This window comes from Rhinolophus sinicus, chromosome 1 (assembly GCF_057876585.1).
Source record: "Rhinolophus sinicus isolate RSI-liver-muscle chromosome 1, RSI-T2T, whole genome shotgun sequence".
NCBI classification, from domain to species: domain Eukaryota; kingdom Metazoa; phylum Chordata; class Mammalia; order Chiroptera; family Rhinolophidae; genus Rhinolophus; species Rhinolophus sinicus.
In genome coordinates this window covers 111648582-111669858 of record NC_142501.1, presented here as the reverse complement: position 1 = coordinate 111669858, position 21277 = coordinate 111648582, and the positions used below count along the sequence as shown (strand labels likewise).

Genomic DNA, 21277 nt, shown 5'->3' with positions numbered 1-21277 from the left:
TTGTGCAAAATATCATTAAAAAAACATATATATATATATATATATATATATATATATATATATATATAAAACATGTAATATTAAAATAATAATTATCACATTAGTTATTTATTGTAAGAAATTACTCCACAATGTAGTGGCTTGAAACAACAAACATGTTATCTTATAGATTTTGTAGGTCAGTAATATAGTCACAGCTTTGTTCAGTGCCTTTGGCTCAAGGGCTCTCAGAAGATTGCAGTCAGCCTGTCATTGAGATAGTGATCATCTGACCGATCAAATGAGGGGAGAATCAACTTCCCCTCTCTTCACAGGGTTGGGCGGGATTGAGTTCCTTACTGGCTATTGGCCAGAAGCCTCCCTCGGTTCTTTGCTGTGCTGACCTCTCCAAAGGGTAGTTCACAACATGGCAGCTGGCTACCCTAAGTGTGTGTGTGTGTGGGGGGGGGGCGGGGGGGGGCGGGGGGTGCCACAGAGACCCCTAAAGGAATCCACAACATTCTGTAAACGAATAGTGGTACTAACATCTCGCTACTCCTGCTGCATATATTCACCCAAAGTTAGTGACTTAATCCAGCCAGCATTTGAGGAGAGGATTACACAAAGACGTGACTACCAGGAGGCAGGGATCCTTGAGGGCCGTCTTAAAGGCCACCTACCATACCCATGTGATCAGTTTTAGAAATATTTCAGTGAAGGGTGAACAGCATTCATCCTTTTGGCCTATCAGTCATGTAGTTTGTTATGTAACTTTTCCACTGGCTGCTATGACACCTTGCCCCTCAAATAATTGTTAATAGCTTATTAGTATTAAATTGATACTGAATGTTGGGTGTGAAATTAGTACAAAGTGGCATTTTGTTCTAAGACTCTTTAGATGAGTCTTTCATTACATTGGAAGAAAGGGGGTAAAACACAATGGAATGGCAATTTCTACAACTTCCATAGGGAAAACTTAGGGAAATATAATGTATATATTATGTCTGCAGTGCAGGATATTTTGGAAGAAAAATAAGCTAGAAATGACACCCATTCCTTTATCTTACCCTTAGCAACTGATACAAGAAGTAAAGTGATGCCAGAAGACTCTCTGGGTAATAACTTTTATTTTCCAGCTATTTCTCAATGTGCCATTATCGTCCTGGGTTATGAAGGAAACCATTTTTCACTTGGATTCTCAAACACTTGGAAGCAATAAGGTGTGTGGCCAAAATTAAATTAAAATAATGAAGTTGGAAATCATAAAGTGTAATCTACTTTTTAAAATGATGCATCTGAGTCACAGACAGATTATAAATGACTTGCCCTCGTTTTACTGCATTTCATGTGCAGTAGCCAGACTCTAAGATGGGACACGAGGTCTTTAATGCCCAGCCCAGTCCTTTCCTTTGTGCTGTGGTAGGCAGTCTTAGCCACACGCTGGTCTGCCCCAGGCAGACATTTTTGCTTTATTATATATATTGGTCTATCTTGTTAGAACTAGATTATAAAAATCATGTCTTTTCTTGTTCTACACTCTAATTTCGTGAAAGAGGACATCTCTATTATTGGTGTGTGGAATTCAGTTATGTAAGGTAGGGAAAACATTTTAGAATGGGAGGAAATATTATATAAAAGTGTGAACTTTGGAATGAGGCCGTCCTGACTGGAGATTGTATTTAGTAGCTGTTATTCTGGGTACATTATCTTACTATGCTAAATCCTAGTTTCTCCCTCTAAAAAACAAGGAAAATAGAACCATTGTCAGGTGGACTAATGCCTGGCACACACTAAGAGATGTCTGTTCATTTCTCTCCATTCATCCATTCAACCACTCAGTTTTAAAAACTTGAATTACCTTTAATGGAAATGACAAAAAGGGGTACAGAATCCTGTATTTGGACTGTTAAGCATTGGTATATTGCTTACTAAATAAAAATGAAACTCCAGTTTGATTATTTCCTCTAAAATATCGTTTTCACTCTAGTTTAACCCCGCACATGCCTGCATCAGTACACAGGTTTTTGTCCCTCTTCTAAGAAAATATGTGTAGGGGAGGAAAAATTTTTCCTCTTCCCTCTTAGGTTCTTTCAGTGGGAGTGTGACAATGAAACAAACAAAAGACAGATCAACAGGAGAAAAGGCATACAATTTTTATTATAATTTATGTGCACAGGCACAGGAATTCACAGAAAAGAAGTGAAACACAAAGAAGCAGTTAGGCTCGGTGTTTACATACTGTTTTAACAAAGGAAAGGGGGCTTGAGTTTTAAGGGACCACAAATCATGGGGAAGTGACTAGGAAATACACGGGGAAACGAATGGAAGATAAGGGTTATTTTAGTTAAGACCTGTTTGTGAAAACCCATCTGGGTGTTGACACCTCATCTCCAGTGATATGAGTCACTCTCCTCTTTCTATACGGAGGTTGGGGGTGCAGTGTGGACACTTTCACAAAGGGAAATTCATGCCCTGCTTTTAGGCAGATACAGCACCGTTCTGGAGAACGCTTCCTGCCTTCTTGTTGATTCTCAATTGCCTTTAGCTCAAAATAATCCTTACAATGAAGTGGCATATCCTGATTCCCTTTAACACCACTAACTAAAAGAATAAACATAGAAAAAGGAGTAGATGGGGTTAAAAACCAATATTAAGTTGTTTTGGGCTCTTCAGTTTTGAAGTATATGTGGAATATTTCATTACAGCTGTCCCACAGCAAAGATTTAGCAATATAGGTCAGGAATTAAAGAATTAAGACCAGTTAGATGACATAGTGTTAGCTTTCTCACCACTTATCCATTAGTTCCCCCAAAGAATATTGAGAATGATTAGTCTGCTGGACAAACAAATGAAACAAGAATTAGAGATATTTACAAACCTTTGTAATCATTGGTTATAATAACTGAGGATACGCTTCCTTTTTTCTCTTTTTCTTTTCAGCTTGAGATATAATTGACAACTAATGTTACAAGATACTTCATTGACAAATAAAATTGCAAGTGGTGATTTAACTTTTCTTTTTAATCTTTATTTTAAAATTCATTGTCCTGGCAGGATTCATAATGCTGGAGTAAAAGGTTTCAGGTGTACTTGTTTTACACCAGTGTAAAGGCAAAGAAAGAGCTGTGAAAGCACCATCAATTCAAACGAAGCCATTTAGGTTGTATTTATTGTTTCCAAAATGATTTATTAATAACTAACACAGAGCATATACTCTGAACTCTGTGCTAAGTGCTTTCATTTTAATGACCTCCTTTACTTTTCAAAAACCCTATGAATACTACAGTATTATTAGTGCCATTTTTAAGAATAAAAAGCTGTGATCTAAACTGATGAAAGAATTAGCCCAAGTTCAAACAGCTGGAAAATGTTGAATTTGAACGCTGAATTTGAACTCATGTAGTCTGACTTCAGAGATGCATGTTCCTTGCTTTCCATTATGGCTTCTAAACTCATCCTCTTTCAAAAGCCTTGGCTCCTCTGGACCCATTCGTTCTATCTATACCTCCAGCTACTGCAGCTCTTCAGAACCACCTTCTGAGGTCCTCATCTGTCTCCTTTAACTCACAGAAGTTTTTGGCTATTTTGTCACTGGTCAGTTTTCTTTGCACCCTCTACTGTCAATCCGTTAACCCCACCCACACCTCAAGCCCTTTAACTTCCCTTCTACCCAGCTTGGAGTACATGATCCTTCGCTATAATCATTTTCTTGCAAACACCCCCAACTTCTTTACTCTTATCTTTCTGTGTCAATACCTTCATGGGGGAAAAAGTCACAACCCTGATTAAACTTAACTGTCCATCTCTTCTGGAGAAAGTGACATGGGTCGGCCAGATGGTTTTACTTTAAATTTATGACCACAAACCTCAAGTGGCTTCCAGCATGACCTGGCAATCCTTACTATGCATTCCATTGCTTTTACTCTTCAAGGTGTTTCATATTTTCTCCTCTTTTTTCAAACCTCCCACAATCTCTCCATCACCTCTTAGTTGCTGAGCTTGCCTCCAATTTCACTGAGAAAATAGGACAGATCAAGGAGGAAGTCCTGCATAGTCCCCCCTCCAAATCTACAAGCCTGTTTGTGCATGCATCCATCTTCTCTGTCTTCGCCTAACATCCTGTAGAAATGCCCGTTTCTCTCAAAGGCACTCTTTCTACTTGTACTTCAGATTCCATTCTCACAAGGATTTTGTTCCTACATTATCTTTACTTCTCTCTTCTGCATCAATAACTCTCTCTCCTTTTGGATCATTCCCATTAGTATACATTCTCTATATCTCTCAAAAAAAAAAAAAAAAGGATATAAAAACAAAATCCTCCCTGACCTCACATTCTCCTTGTTATATTTTTCTGCTGCTCTTCACGATAAAATTTCTCAAATAACCATCTGTCTCCACTATGTCACTAAACTGCCTCCTACAGTCAATATGGATCCTCGTGGTGTCAGTCAGACGAGCCCATCTGTCTTCATGTTGTTTCTTCTCTCAGTAACATTTGAGACAGCTAACCATTTTTTCTTTCCTGAAGCACCTTTTTCTTGGCTTTCATGACACTACGCTCTCCAGGTTTTTCCCTTGCCTCATTCTCTTTAGAGACCTAACCTCAGTATTTTGAAGTTTCTCAGGGCTTAGTCCTGGGCCATCTTCTCCTATTACATTTCCTTTGGTGATCTCACTTGTTCTTACGGCTTTAAATATTAGCTATATTGATGATGCTCAAATTGTCCTCTTGAGGCCAGAACTGTCCTTTGAGTCTCAACTGCCCATTTGATATCTATAGTTGGATAACTGGGACCTTCTAATTCTTCAGGTGTTAGCTCAAATTTTGTATTATTAAAGAAGGTCACACACTCTACAGTAGCCACTCTCCCCTCTTTCTCCATTTCCTCTCCATTATATTTACATTTATTTCCTTTGCAGCATTTATTCTAACCATTTACTATCTACCTGCCACATTAGACTATAATCTCATTTACTGAACTTTTAGTATCTGCTATGCACTGTTCTAACCACTCTATAATTTTTATGATCTAACTTGCTTTTTGACTAACCATATTTAATAAAAGCTAAAAAAAAAGTAACCTCACATTGCTTCACTTCTCTTTTGGTGAAATTAATAGAAGCCAGTGTTAGTAAATTGATTTTCAGTCTTATAGTTCTATAAGAAATTTCAATATGGTTGGGTAACTAGTACTATTATGTTTCATATACTTAATATTTACATTTGTTTAAACGCACCCTCAACACTTAGATTTCTTATTGAGTGGATACGTGTCAGCACATACAATTTAGAAACTGTGAAGTAGACAGAGGTAAAGTTGTTGAAAAATTTCCACCAGAGATGTACCATGAAGAGGCGGCTGCTTGAAAAAATGGGTAGTTAATCTAGCTGTAATTAGACTGGACACTGGCTTCTAAAAGCCAGCTGGAATTATTCAAGGTTAAACACATACCCAGCAGAGCACCACACAGTCCAGGAGACCTGCTTTTTCTTTTTCTTTAAACTCAGGGTTTGTCCGGCCCTGTAATTATAATCTCTTTCCCAGGCCTTTGCTTTCTTCTGTGAAACAGCATTACAACTATGTTTTAAGTAGAAAATAGGATCATGTCAATATGTATATAGCAGTTTTTTCTTTTTTTCACATGGTATATACAGTTCTGTCAATTGAAGCAGGCAAAAAGAATGGACATTTTTTTTAGAAGTTTCTCACATAATGAAATATCTAGACAAACACTTCAATGTAGTTTCAGAAAATAGTGAAATTTGAATTAGTATCAGAATACAAAAATGATAGCTTTTTCAGAGCAGTGCTTCTTCTGGTTACAGATTGCAATGATATCACCGTATCAGAAGGTTTTTGGTGGCTAATTTGACATCTTTGGAAAAAAAGATTGGCAGCATTTTCCTTCAATGTAAAAGTGTACATAAAGGTAGTGGTATATAGCAGAAAGAGCTTGGCTTTTGGACTTAGACTTGGGTATAACATTAGATAATATACTTACTAGTTTTGTGGTCTTGAGTAAATTACTTAGTCTTTCAGTGACTCTTCCTATAAGATGGGAATCATAATACTTACAGGATTATTGTGATTATTAAGATAAACATAAAATAGCAGATGCTCAATAAAAATGCCCTTCTCTCTTTTGGTCCCTCTATTCCTTTTAACACCTGATGAAAAGTCAGAGATTGACTTAATTTAGCATAAGAAAGGATCAGTAGCATAGGTAAATCTTCTTAAGGTATTCAGAAAAAAATGAGAAAAAGAACACTTTGAAATATGGGTGGCTATCACCAGTATAACATTGGGGACAGTTCTCTCATAATTATCAATGGTACAAAATAGCAGCATTTGTCTTTCTCTTTTACTACTTTAAATGATTGACCTGTTGGTAGTTTGGGGGGGGGGGGAAACAACAACCCTTAAATACAGGAAGCATCAACACTCAGTTTGGGAGGGCAATTTGCATGCTAAGAATAAATGGGAAGTAAAACACTACATAGAGGCAATGTGCAAAAGCTGAATGAAACGGAAACTTACACCTGTCTCAAATAGCTGAGGTTGGTAGCAGCTCCTTTTGTGGGCTTGGAAATCGGGTGGGGCGATTTCAAGCAAGAATCAAGACCAGTTTTGCACCTTTGTTTCTTTGGCTCTTGACCAGCCAAAGCCGTCTGTACCACCACCCAGTCGGGTCATGTTGGCAGATCCTTGTCCTGTTTCCATAAAAGTCGGAGGCCAGAAGCACAAATTTAGCAGTTTAATAGGGAGTCAGTTGTGTGGATAAGCTGATGCCTATTTAAGACTGGTTCGCATTCGGAAGTAATGACAAGACTAGCTAATTTTTTAAACTAGTTCTTTCATTCAATTAACTCAGGAAATCATTCCATTGTAATTTAAAATTTTTATTTGCTATAACTGGGTACTAAGAGCTGCATGGGAAAAGCCTTGATTCTACTTCACTCTGAAATATTTTCATGTTGAACACCTAAAACTGCTCTTGGAAATTCCCCCACGGGACTTTTGTAGTCTTTCCAGGGCACTCTTAAATATAGACCCATTCCTAACCAACTCCTACCTTCCCCACCAGCCATATTCTTTAGCTTCTCCAGTTTCCAATCTCCAAAATCTTCAACCTCAACCCTCGAATTAGTCCAATCAAACTTTCCCTTCTTAGACCTCTTCCTTACATTCGCTCCAGGAAACTCCCATGAGAATCACGTGGCCAAACTTGTCCTCAATAGCGCTCCGTAACTCTCCTACTGTTCCACCGCCCTTCCTTACCTCCTGTTGGCTCCGCCCCGCCCATTCTCGCTCCCCCCCCCCGCATAGTGCCTGCGCCTGCGCATCTCCAATTCAGGCGCTTTCCCTTTCCTGGCGACCAATCCACTTCCTGCCTACGGCCCTCGGAACCCTCCTCCCCTCGCTGGGGCCCTGGCTCGAGGTGCTAGTTGTGGCTGCCCTATTAATTGCCTGCGTGAAAAATTCCCTCCTCTCACCGAGTGGGCAATTTGAACCAGCCGCTAAGTGCGTGGCACCTCTCTGATCCTTTTCTCGCGATTCGCCACCCCGGAGCTAAGTTAAAGACATCGGTATGTCGAGAGGTGGGAGACCCGGATTGTTTTCGATTTGGCAATCGCGCGGACAGCTTCTTCCTTTCCACCTCCCTCCGCCCCGCCCCCACCCGCAGACCAGCCGCGCTGGTGAGTGGCGGGCGGGCGGGCCGGAGGGCGGAGGGAGGAGGGGGAGCTGAAGGAAGGCGGGCCCTCGGCTGCGAGATAGGTGGGGGGAGGGGAGGGGAGAACCCGAGCGCTGGAGTTGGTGCTGGGAAACCCGGGGCTAATGTTGACAACAGGCTCGAGGTGAGTACCGGGTAGCCTCCTTCCCCTCCGCTCCAACGACGGGGAGGAAGCGCGGCTGAGGGGCACCGGCCTGGACTCCTAATCCCTGGGGGACCTAAGAGACGACTCCTCACCCCAGCGCTCCGGGGGCGGCAAGCAGTAGACGGACCGCGGGTTCAGCGTCGTCCTCCTCAGACCCCTTTCTTGGAGGCTCCCACCAACGCGGGAGCCTCCGGCCAGGGGCAGGCATGAGGGGCGGTAGAGGGGGCGCCTGCCCCACATGCCCCGGCTGGGCCTCGGGGCTGGAGGCGGGGAGGCTGCCGTGGCGGGGTGAAGGTGTTTGGGGGTGTGGAGAAGAGCGCGGGGAGGTTGGGGAAAGCTTTTCGGGAGCCGAGAGGGAAGCAAGGGCGAGGAAGTGGGGAGGGTGCGTGTGTGGGAGGATGTGGAGCGGGGAGACCAGCCTGAGAGTGTCGGTCTTCGGTGGAAGGCAGCCCCTCGCCACCGTGGGGTGAGAAGTTAGGGTTGGGGCAAGGATGGCTGGCGAAGGTGACCGTGGAGACCCGCAGGAAGGGGAGTTTGTTGGGGGCAGCGTGTTAGATGTAGGAATGTGCAGCCGAGAGCAGGGGTTTGTGGGAGATGTGTGTGTAGGGGAAGGGGTTTGCGTGTATGTGGGAGCGGGGGGCATAGATGACTTGGTTTACTTCTTTTTAATCTCATAGGCTGGTGGTTCTTCACTTTGCCTTCATCCCAAGGTTCCTAGTGCCCTCTTGTTAGTATTGCTCAACTAAGGAGACGATCGCAGGATATTTGGTCTCCAGGTTGGCCAAGCAGACCCCGCTCACAGGCTTGGGGTACACACTGGACCGGACCTTCAGCTCTTTTTGTGTTTTAGGGCTTAGGCGTAGTGAAGCATCAGACTAAAGTAAGGTGTTTATAAATATTGTACAACTCATCAAGAAAACCATTTTTGAATGAGTCTTTTAAACTATGGACGTTTTTAAAGTCGAATTCTGGAAAATAATGCCCCTATGTGGTTCTGCCCTTAGAACATTTTGAATAATACAGAATTAAAAGGTAAACAGCATTCTCTTACTCTGGTGTGTTTTCAGAGCAGTATGATTGTGATTTCATACAGAGTCCATATGGTACTTCGCAAAGAAATACCTTTAAAAGGGAAACACCCTTTTCTCTGCGCTCTGTCCTCCAGTACACTCCTTTGGTACCTGTTTTCCTAGTAAAGTCGTTTTACTTTTCTTTTGGAATTCAGAGTATATTTAGAAAACCAAATAAAACATAAAGCCCAAGGGCCAGGACACTATTTTGGGAGCTAGAAAGATGGTTTTAAAGCATGGCTTCCTTTTAAGGACTCTCTGTATATAATTGTACTCAGTAAAATAATTTGTAAGAGCTACTCATATTCCAATTAAAAGATCACTAATTTTTATCTGCATTACTTTGAGATAGAATCTATTTAAAGTTCTAGTCTTTACTTAAAAAACTTTTGGAAACACTTTAGATAAAATGAAGCATGGATTTATTAAAATAATTAAAAGGATTTTAGCATTTCATTAAATATAATTTAATGCTCAGCTTAAGTTTTTTTGTTGACATAATACAAATGCATACTGATATGAGTCTTGTTTTTATATTTCCTTTGGCTTTTTAAATCAGGGTCAGTGAGAAAGAGCATTGGACAGTGAGTCTTGACCCAGTCACTGAACTAGTTGTATAATTTTGGAAGGTCACTCTTCTGTTGCTCCTCAATTGAGAATTGGAGTAGATAAAAATCTAGTGGCCTTCTCTCTAAAAATCTTCTCAGTATTCTATATGAATGAATAAACATTTATTGAATGCCTCCCTCATGCTAGCTTCTATGCTAGAAGTTTAAGAACTCTGTAAGAGAGGTAACAGTGTCTCCATTTTGTCAACGAATAGACTCAAGGAAGTTGTTGCCTAGTTTCCACAGCTAGCTGGTTGCAGAGTTGGGATGCAAACTTCAAGTCTGTCTCACTTGAAACCCATATTGTTTTCACGTTGGCATGGTTACTTTTGCATGAATCCTTAGATTTTCATCCTATTTTTTGTTCACTGAAATTTGGTTCCAAGTATACTTTGGGTATATGTTTGTGATACAAGGATGAAATGAGTCAAAGAAGATACCAAGACTTAAGGGTGTTATTGAGAATCTGTTTTATGCTCTAGAACGGGATCTAATTCATGAGTGTCTACTACAGTTTGATATAGTAGGCACTTAAAATTTATTTCGTAAATGAAGACTAGAGAGTCACTGGGAGACTCTGTCGAGTAATAAATGATGATCCTTTATAAACTTGTCAGATTTCAAGTGAATTTCTTAATGTTTTAACAGAACTTTATATCTAATTCTATCTTCATAAATGAGATAAGAAGATTTACATTAATTGTAAATTTTGATGCCATTTTTTTTAAATTGTCAGAGAACTGTATTTCCTTGTATTGCTGAAATGTTTGTTGATGCTTAATATCAGAAAATACAAATTCTATATAAACATTTGTTTTGCACATGACAAATATCCCTAAATAAGGTTGTATTGTTACCTTAGGAGTTATCTCATCCCCATACAGTTTAGCTAGAATCTGCCAACAATAAAAACATAACGTAAAAACTGCTTAGCCATTATCAGGGACTCTTTCTACTCTGAGATACATAATTCTGTGATTTTTCTTAGTATCTATAAAGAAGTCTTCCAGTTTACCACTTGGTACTCTCAAGGTTCTTAATAACTTTGGTTAAGGGTATGGGTTCAGATTCCATCTCTGTCACCAGCTTTGGAGGCCTTGGTCAGGTTACTTGGTCAAGTCTCTGTTTACACATTTATAACATAGGGAAAATAATACCTACCTCATAAAGATTTTAGTATTAAATGAGATAAAGTATATAAGATGTTCACTATGGACCAGTGAATGGTAGCTATTAGTATCCTCTCTTTTGAAAGTTTGCTTGCTCTTTAGGGCATGATATTTTCACATTCAAGGTGGCTATTTAATTGAAACTGTATAAGAACTGATAACTACACTTCACAGATAATATAGATGTTAATACTGTCTTGCCATTTAAATAAGTAGTTATACTCTTTTATATTTCAATGATTCCTTAAACAGAATGAACAGCCTTTTTTTTGGGGGGGGGGGTCTGTATTCCACCACGAGGGTTAACTAGAGACTGGGTATTACTGTTTAAATAAATGCATAGAACGTACAAGGGAGAGTAAGAGAGTAGAAGAGAAAAGGGGGAGAGAAGAAGTGACAGAGAAGATACAGACTGGCATGTGCCTCCAAAAATTAAAGTGCCTCTACTGACCTAGGTTGTCGTTCTGTGATAAGATTTTATTAGAGTGAAGAAATAAAAGCTTCATGTGTTAATAAATAGTACAGTATTTATTATTGCAAATGTTTTATTTGTTGACCTAGTTTTTATTGCTGTAATTCAAAACTTATATTTGAAAATATTTAAGAATAGTGTGTGTGTAGTTTTTAATAAAAAACTAGGAAGTTTAAGTAGTCTATATTTTTTCAATAGAAAGTATCTTGATTTTCTTACACAACTTTCAGATGATTTAGGAGTTAAAACATGAAGTACTGTCCATAAAATAAATTACATCAGAAACCTAGTTCTAAGTAGAGAAATTTAATTTTAGAAATGAAAAATCCTGAATTTTGCTGGGAAATACAATTTTTGTTCTCAAGTTTATTTCCAGCTGACTGTATAAAATAAAGCCTGTGTGATAGACCAGTGCTAGCCTATAGACTTTTCTGTGGTGATATCTGCATGTCTGATTTGGTAGCCACTGGCCACATGTGGATTGAGTACTCAAACGTGAATAGTGACCGAAGAACTGAATTTCAGCTTCTGTTTAATTTTAATTAATTTACATGTAAGTAGCCACATGTGGTTAGTGCAGTGATTTTTGACTGGTGGCTATGTTGTCTCCAGGGGACATTTGGCAATGTCTTCAGTCATTTTTGGTTGTCAAAACTGGGGAGATATTACTGGCACCTACTGGATAGAACTGCTAAACTTGGTATAGTGCATATAATAGTGTTACCCACCCTATCACACCTCCCAGCCCAAACCCAAAAAACACTTATCTTGCCCAAAATGTCAATAGTGCTAAGTCTGAGAAACCCTGGGCCAGGGCTACTATATTGGCAGATATACAACAGGATATACAGATTTTATACTTACCATATTTACTCATACATTAATTTTGACTAACACTAATGAAAAGATTAATCTAATTTGAGATAGTTGACAGTTTTTTTGTTTGAAAGTTTGGTAAGGTTAGAAGAATGAGTCTTCTGTTGTCTGTTTTTGTTAGTTGGTTTCTAGGAGCCAAGAACTTACTTATGCTTTAACTTAAATACTTTTGCTGAATATTGTCTGAAATAGTGTCACCAGCATCTCTTATCTGATGTGAAGTGTTGGGGTTAAAACTGTTACATGCTGAATATGATACATGTTCTCTGATACATGCTGAAGTATTCATGATTAAATGACAGGTCGTTGTGGAGTTGATAATGGTTGAATTTGGGTGATGAATATATGCAGTTTCCTTATATTGTACTCTATACTTTTGTTTGTGTTTGAGTTTTTCCTTAATGAAAAGTAACTTAGATATAGTCATGACTAATAATGATAGAATGTGGAAAGTGACCAATAAATTATCTTTTCACAGAAATAGTATTCATTTTGCATGCATTTAATCTCTCATAGTTGTCAAGTTGCATTAATATGTTCTGTTTAAAAAAAAAAAAAGTGTCACATCACTAAAAAAAAAAGTCACCGCATCTACAATACTGACATTCTTTTATTCTTACAGATTGTCCTGGGTAACATAATGCCAGCTGAGCGTAAAAAGCCAGCAAGTATGGAAGAAAAAGAATCTTTGCTAAACAACAAGGAAAAAGACTGCGGTGAAAGGCGGCCAGTGAACAGCAGGGAGAAACCAAAAGATGAGATCAAGCTCACTGCCAAGAAGGAGGTTATTAAGGTCCCTGAAGATAAAAAGAAGAAACTGGAAGAAGATAAGAGAAAAAAAGAAGATAAGGAACGTAAGAAAAAAGAAGAAGAAAAGGTGAAGGTAGAGGAGGAATTAAAGAAAAAAGAGGAAGAAGAAAAAAAGAAACATGACGAAGAAGAGAGAAAGAAGCAGGAAGAGCAGGCAAAAAGGCAGCAAGAGGAAGAAGCTGCCCAGTTGAAGTAAGAACGATTATTTTAACGATTGATGTGAAGGTGGAAATATTTTGTTTTAGAAAAACAGTGTTTGAAATAAAATTTTCGGGGTGCAATTCCTTAAGAGTTGGGAGTATCTTAATTTACGTATTCTGTTAGCTTCACTGATTAGAGGCATGCTTGCCGTGCTTTAATTCTTTGAATTAAATAATTGTAGTCTTTAATAAATGTTTTTTGACGTATAGGATAATCTGGATTGTATTTTAAAACTTTTTTTCATGGAATAATACTCTCTCTCTTTAAGTTGAAAATCTTAGTTGTTAATGGTTGCTATTTGTAGAGTCCTTATTATGTGCCAGGCACTAGGAATGACATCAGTACATGTCCTTAAGGAAGTCCTAATGAAGTAAGTTTTATGATCCTCATTTTACAGATTAATGAAACTATTGTGCCTGAGGTCACAGTGAACAGTGGAGCACTGGGATTGGAAGCTAGGTTGGGCTGCCTTTAAAACCTTTGTTCTTAAGTACAATTCCATGATGCCTCTCATTCTTTATCTAAATTTATTTTTAACCTTGTAAATCTATGCAAGTAATATAAAGTGGTGATAAGCAAGGTAGTCAGGAAGACTGCTAGGATGGAGCTTAAATGAGTTACTGAATAGCATGAGCTCTTTACATACATAAGTTAAAAAGCTGTTTGCAAACATGAATTGCCATGGATCTGTACAACATCTCGGCCTCCTACCTTCTTACCAAAGTTTTCCTTTAGTACAATACCTCTATTTTTAATGAGGAACTGGACCCTGAAGTCTGGAAGGCAATAGTAGTGTATTCCAGTTTTGAAATATTCAGAAACATGATTTTTGAGAGTTTCTTGCTTATTTTATGTTTCACCTTTTTTTTTTTAACTCACAAGGATACCCAATTTCACTTTTTAACTTTTGCCTTCCCTCCCCTACAGTGCAAAGAGCTTAAAAAAAGAAAACAAACAAACAAACAAACAAACCAAAACCCCACCTTTTTATTGGGAAAAATTCAAACATGCAAAAAACAAAATGGAATAATGAACCAATCTGTCCGTGCTCCCCCCCGCCCCCCCCCTTTTACCCAGCATCAACAATTAGCCACTTTTTTCCACCTGGAGTATTTTAAATCATCACGTTATTTCGTCTGTAAACATTATATATCTTAAAGTGTTTTTAATACAGATGAGAATTGAGTTAATGCCTATGTATATACACACGCATGCACGTACACACACACACACACACACACACACACACACACAGTGCACTCCTACCTAAGTTATAGTTTCTTCAAGTATACACTCAGTGTTACTCCTGTATTTGTGTGTGGCTGGGAGACTTCCGAGATACACTCACATGTCCATGTTCCCAGTGATGGATGCACCTCTCTGTTAATATATTGTGGCTTTTAGTGGGGGAAAAACCCGTAGAATTATAGGGTAGCCCAGGGATGGTTGTCTCAGAAAGATGAACATCTACTTTTAGAAATACATATTTGAAAGTGCGTATTTTGGTATCTTAGAAACCTCAAAGTCAGATTGTACATCCCCCTGCCTCCTGTCCAAGTTATTTTACTACTTCTGCAATTTAAACATGTTTCATCTTTTTAGTAGAAATATAGGTAGATTTGTTTTTAACTATTCTTTTCAGGGTAAACTGAGTTTGTTAACCTTTTGTTAAAGTGCTTTTATTCTATAGTTTTCTCTGGTTCCTATCCAAATTTTTTCAATTACACTTGAATTTTAAGACCCAAATGTAGCAAGGTAACTTTATTAAAGCTTTGGTTGATTCTAAGTGTGGGAAAATGGTACTTAACATCTCAAAACATTTTTAATACATTCTTTTATATTGCTTATTCTTTAGCTAAAGTGTTCTTTGTGGACAATTTTTTTTCTGTTTTCCCAGTGCTTTTATCTGTTTTAGGTTTTAACAAGGTGTGATCACAAAATACAGTGAATGTTTAAATAAAAAAAAGTATTACAGTGAAAGACACATTGCCATTAATCCCCCTCAAAATACTTTCCCGCCCTTTGAACATATTCCATCATTCTTGCCACTTTCTGAAGCAGTGCTGGAAGTCCTCTTCTGTGAGTGCCTTTAGTTGCGCTGTCCTGGCTGCCTTGATGTCCTGAATCATTTTGACTTTGAGGAAGAGCCAGAAGTCGCATGGTGCCTGATCCAGTGAATAAGGTGGCCGAGGACGCACCGTACTGTTTTTATTTGACAGAAATTGCTGTACCAGAAGCGATGTGTGACACGAAGGCTTTCCTCTGTGATCAAACAATATGGTGAAAGCTGCTGCCGAGTGCCATCCAACAGAAAGGCAGGGATCTTCAGTATGGGAAGCGGTGCATGGAACCTTAGTAACAGTGTGACAAGTTTCAACTTGTTCGGTGTAGTCATTTGGGTGTGAGCTACGGTTGAGAGAAGGTGTGTTTTAAAGTGTGCTGTAAATCATACTCCATCATGACAACGCTCAGTGTCACACTTCGGGTATATGGCAATTTCTGTCAAATAAAAACATTATTTGTCCTCACCCACCTTATTCACCACACTGGCACTGTGCGACTTCTGGCTCCTCCCCAAAGTCAAAATGACCATGAAAGGAAAATGTTTTGAATCAATTCAGGACATCGAGGCAGCCATGACAGTGCAACTAAAGACACTCATGAAAGAGGACTTCCAGAACTGCTTCAGAAAGTGGCAAGAATGATGGGGTAAGTGTGTTCAAAGCGAGAGGGAGTATTTTGAGGGGGATTAATGGCAATGTGTCTTTTACTGTAATAATTTTTTTTTATTTAGACATTCACTGTATTGTTTGATCACATCTTGTATATCCTTCACAAGCATGTTTGGTATATTTTGTATTAAGCATCGTGTGTTTTATCCATTTATTTTTTTGAGCCTTATTGATGTATAAATGATAAAAGTTTTATCCATTTAGCTTGCCAGCTGGCAAAATGATTTTTAATGTAGTTATTCAGAATCCTGTGCTTTACCACATGTGTCATTATCAGTGTACTGGGTTTTTATTAAGTCATTAATAAAATGTCTTTAAAAGTGGTGGAAGTTTCTTTTGCATCTTTCATTTAGCTTGGATTCTAATGTTTATGTGATTACTTTTTCATTGGCTTTCTCTTATGGGATTTGGCAATGATGCTTCAAAATATACAGGGTATTTTACTTACTTAACTTTTTTTTTTTTTAATACATATAGAGAGAAGGAGGAATCCCTTCAGCTTCATCAGGAGGCTTGGGAACGACATCAGTTAAGGAAGGAACTTCGTGGCAAAAACCAAAATGCTCCAGACAATCGACCGGAGGAAAATTTCTTTAGCCGACTAGACTCAAGTTTGAAGAAAAATACCGCTTTTGTCAAGAAACTAAAAACTATTACAGAACAACAGAGAGACTCCTTGTCCCATGATTTTAATGGCCTAAATTTAAGCAAATACATTGCAGAAGCTGTAGCTTCTATTGTGGAAGCAAAGCTAAAAATATCTGATGTGAATTGTGCTGTGCACTTATGCTCTCTCTTTCACCAGCGCTATGCCGACTTTGCCCCGTCACTTCTTCAGGTTTGGAAAAAACATTTTGAAGCAAGGAAAGAAGAGAAAACACCTAACATTACCAAATTAAGAACTGATTTGCGTTTCATTGCAGAATTGACAATAGTTGGGATTTTCACTGACAAGGAAGGTCTATCTTTAATCTATGAACAGCTAAAAAATATTATTAATGCTGATCGGGAATCCCATACTCATGTTTCTGTGGTGATTAGTTTTTGTCGACATTGTGGAGATGATATTGCTGGACTTCTACCAAGGAAAGTAAAGAGTGCTGCGGAGAAGTTTAATTTGACTTTTCCTCCTAGTGAGATAATTAGTCCAGAGAAACAACAACCTTTCCAGAATCTTTTAAAAGAATACTTTACGTCTTTGACCAAACACCTGAAAAGGGACCACAGGGAGCTACAGAATACTGAGAGACAAAACAGGTGATTTTCAAATGTTTCTCAGAATTGAGAATGTATTTTGGAGCTCATACTTAAAAATGTTTAAAGTCTTCATGCTACTGAAAAAACTTGTGGAAAAGGGCTCATTGCAGGTGATTTCTTAACATTCCAGGAAAATTGCAAAGTGTTAACAATCTAAGTACTCATGTTTAAATGTGAGTCTACCATAGATGTTGTTTCTGATTTTAAAAGAAATCTGGCAAGTACATGGTGATTTTTTACTTTGTGAATTTGTTTTCTTCCTGTGATTTAAAAACTCCTTAATGTGGAGGGATAAATTTTATTTTTCTGTTATTTATCTGCTATTTTTCTGTGTGTTTTGCTATTCCCTCTCTATAACGGGTTTGCTTTCATTGTTTTATATTTTAATTTATTGATGTCACTTGATACTTGCTCTTTTTAAAAAAGATGGGTCGTTCATTATCAGTGATATTTTAGATCAGAAATTTGGAAAATAATGTATCAAATTAGCTGTGAAAAAATTTCTTAAGTGCAACTATGTAAAGTGCATTTACAGGAGGCTTTCTCCTGGGGACAGCCATTTAAAATTCTAAAGAAATAATGTATGTGCCCATGATAATTAGTGAAGACACCTGATGCAGGGGCCACCTTTGATTGTTACAGAATACTATAGACTACTGCGTAGTATCTGTACCTAGGAGGATTCAACAAACTAGAAGTTGACGTAGTAGTTGGTGGCCATTAGGTCAACTTTTGTGGAGGGTGGACGTGGAGGAGGGCTGAGGGTACAGAAAGGAGGCGGCAGCAGTAATCTTTGGCTGAGTACTTTGCAATCATTTAAAGTACATGGTTGGAAGTTTGAAATTGCTATTGATCAGGAATTAATATGGGGAGTACACTCTTCTATTCTCATAAGTCTGCACTGGGAAAGACTGGTTTAAGTAGTTACCAGTAGAAGGTGATTAACGTAACCAGAAGAGAAGACTGACAGTGTATGCCAGTACAGTCAGTACGAGACAGGTGCAGACTGTACGGCTGAGGGCCTCTCAGAGGTAAGCGTTTACGATGGCGACGGTCTTCCTCAGTGTTTCTGAAAAGAAAAAAAGAATCCTTGTTTTGTGCTTTTGAGTAGTGAGGACTGTTTTAAATCCATTACATAATTAATAATAGGTTAAAAAGGAAAACAGCAGTCCTCTTAATATTTCTCACATATTTAAGGTTTTTAAAATTAAGATTTACATAGTGTTTCGTCATTTTCCTTGTCTTTTCCCTTTCCCCCTATGTTCTACCTCATACATCACAACTGATTTTATAAGTCTGCTTTGATTTTTAATAGCTGCTTTAAGGGTTTTGTGTGTGTGTTTGCTTTTGATTGGCCACATAGATGCTCAGGGTAGAGATTAAATCATTGTAATCTAATCACCCTTCTAGTGCAGGAATCCATGTTACAGGTTATCTGACAGATAAATTCTTCCTCTGAAAACCTCCAAAGGAGTTGAGTGCTCTGTACCATTCCAATATTGGACACACGTTATTTCCTAGGAATTCAAGCGGAAATTTAAATCCCCATAAATGGTTACCTTTGATTTACTTCTTTTTTTCTGCTGCAGATGGACTAAAGCTACTGAAAGTGGGGGTCCATGACCTGTTTACCTGTTCACAGTGAATTAAGTATAGAAACTGAGACTAAACCTTCAGACATGTGTATGGCAATTTTCCATTGTCATGATATTGTTACTGTATTTTGTGAAAGTGTCTACAATGACTGGAAAAAATTATTCCTTAATTACAGGTAGTTTGAGAAGCACTGGATTCCCTTTCAGATATGACCCATGGTAATATCTCAGATACTTGCAGAGTGCCAAGTTGTTTCACTTTCGTATTATGTTCTTTCGGGTAAAGGCCTGCCTTTCTGTTTGATCCGTAATTCCAGACACTTCACTGTCCTTGGGACATTTGTGTTGGATGTTTCTTTTCTGCCTAGGACCTAAAATTCCATTAGTTTTTATACCTGCCCTGTCATTCTTTTGACTTTTTGTTAGGCGTGTATATACCGAAAGCCTAATTTCTCAAATGAAGTGCTACCAAGCCAGTTCTTCACCTTGAACTAGTGAAATAATTTTTTAAACCTAATTACAGACTTTTTTACCTCTTTTAATCTTTAGGTGCTCTTGGCATATCATTTTGACCTAATGATAATTTTGAACATTGATTACATGTATATTGTTAATTGTATTTATCTACTGGTCACTTTCAGCTTCATAAGCAAAAGTTCCATTCTTTCATTATTCAAGCCACTGATGAAAATTTTGAACAGAATATAGTGTTAAAAGCTCGGCTTTGTGGACTTTCTCTAGAATCTTTTACTCATTTTAATACAGAACTATTAACCCGTGGTTATTAGAGCAGGGTATTTACCTAGTGTGAATTGACCTTAGCATTGTAGCAGTCATTCTGTCATGGGAGACTTCACTTAGATGTAATAATTTGGGGGATGTGAGAATCTTAATCACAGTGTGGAAAATAATTGGCATTTGGCTTAAATGACTCATGCCTTAGGATGGCTTCATTTTGAGCGGCTTCATATTGAAGTGATTTAAATACCTGACTGAAGAAAAAGAAATGAGAAATGGATTACTGCAGAGACCCTACTTGGCCTGTTAGTCTCTTTACTTATAAGAAGGCACAGTACAGTTAAAATGACCATTTTCTAACATTTTCTCCCAGTCATTATCCAGTAGGTGTTTTGAGGTTTTTGCTGCATGATAGGAATAAAATCATGGGGAGTAGTTTTTCCCAGTAAGATTTCTCCCGCATGATAATGCTAATATGTAAGTGCCAAGCTAGTGGATATTTAAGACTCACATGTAGTTGAATTACTTTGAGCCTTTATACAATATCTTGATAATGATTTAAAGAAAAATCAAATACACTATATTTTCAGTCTGTAAATCCCAAATGCTCTTGGTTACTTTAATTAGCTTGGGAAGTGGCACTATTTGTTCTTAGAGGTTGTGAAGTTAGTCTATACTCGAAAAGTCTATACTTACAAATCCATTCAACCAGTTTGAAAAAAGAGTAATAAAATCTCTGGTATTTTCTTAAAGACACTGTAATGAATGAGTGAAGACAGAGACTGAGATGAACGAAGTCTTACCTGTTCTTTTCTCACGCTATCTGGGCTGATACCATAGGTATTAGATGGCTAGTTCTGTTTCTAAGCCCCTGAGGGGTTTAGTTATAAGCAAGCAGTACAATACTCTAGTTGGGGGAATTCTCATAAATTTGAATTTATAAGCTTTTTGTACTTAAAATAATTTTTTTAAGTACATTTTGGTTAAGTGATCTGGGCAGTTAATAATTAATATTTACACATTTTAAAACATCATCTAGTAATATTTACCAATTTAGAGTTTAGAGCTTTACTTCTTGGTAGGTTTTGCTTTTTATTACGTTTAGTGCTCTTTATACTTGAAATGCTTTGTACTTTGAGATATTATTCTTATAGAGGTAATACTACCTAGTATTTTTTTGGCATTTAATAAAAATTTGTTGCAGAAATGATTTAATTTTCATTAGATATAACTTAATCTTAATTGTGTAACAGAGTTTGTTTCTCGGAGCATAGTAGAATCATGAATTCAGCTGTTAAGTCAGAATTTTTGCTTGAATAATTCTGAAGCATCTTAATTCCCTTTTTTTTTTCTCTAATTGGTGGGAGTGGTGGCAAGTTTCTCTATTCAGTATTGGTAAATTACAACCTTCATGATTGCATACTCAGTCCGGCAGCAGTAAGTGATTTGCTCTAAGGTTTAGTTAAAAAAAAAAAGTAGAATGTAGGCTTCCTCCTCCACTGTTAATAAAATTAGGGCTTTTTTTTTTTTTTTTTAAAGATTTTATTGGGGAAGGGGAACAGGACTTTATTGGGGAACAGTGTGTACTTCCAGGCATTTTTTCCAAGTCAAGTTGGTTGTCCTTTCAATCTTAGTTGTGGAGGGCACAGCTCAGCTCCAGGTCCAGTTGCCGTTGCTAGTTGCAGGGGGCACAGCCCACCATCCCTTGCGGGAGTCGAACTGGCAACCTTGTGGTTGAGAGGACGCATTCCAACCAACTGAGCCATCCGGGAGCTCAGTGGCAGCTCAGCTCAAGGTGCCATGTTCAATCTTAGTTGCAGGGGGCAGAGCCTACCATCCATTGCGGGACTTGAGGATTTGAACTGGCAACCTTGTGGTTGAGAGCCCACTG

The 21277-nt window shown here is 38.2% G+C and overlaps 1 protein-coding gene and 1 long non-coding RNA gene across 5 annotated transcripts in view; one reads left to right on the top strand and one right to left on the bottom strand.

Moving 5' to 3' along the window:
- Window positions 1–2117: 2117 nt before the first annotated feature.
- Window positions 2118–7268, bottom strand: LOC148759185 (uncharacterized). The gene is made up of 2 exons (XR_016022987.1): window positions 7166–7268; window positions 2118–6691 (listed from the first exon to the last, which is right to left on the bottom strand). It is a non-coding gene; the product is annotated as an uncharacterized LOC148759185 (long non-coding RNA).
- Window positions 7269–7682: 414 nt separating this feature from the next.
- UPF2 (UPF2 regulator of nonsense mediated mRNA decay) overlaps window positions 7683–21277 on the top strand; it is a 96976-nt gene continuing 83381 nt past the window's right edge. For 2 of the 4 annotated variants that reach the window (XM_019710276.3, XM_088802348.1), the window contains exons 1-3: window positions 7684–7837; window positions 12676–13055; window positions 16274–17053. In XM_019710276.3, the coding sequence (XP_019565835.1) occupies window positions 12694–13055; window positions 16274–17053 (1142 nt within the window). In that variant the 5' untranslated portion in view covers window positions 7684–7837; window positions 12676–12693. Of the gene's footprint in view, window positions 7838–8767; window positions 8891–12675; window positions 13056–16273; window positions 17054–21277 lie in introns of those variants that run through there. The other 2 variants (XM_074324984.2, XM_074324982.2) reach the window with 2 other exon arrangements.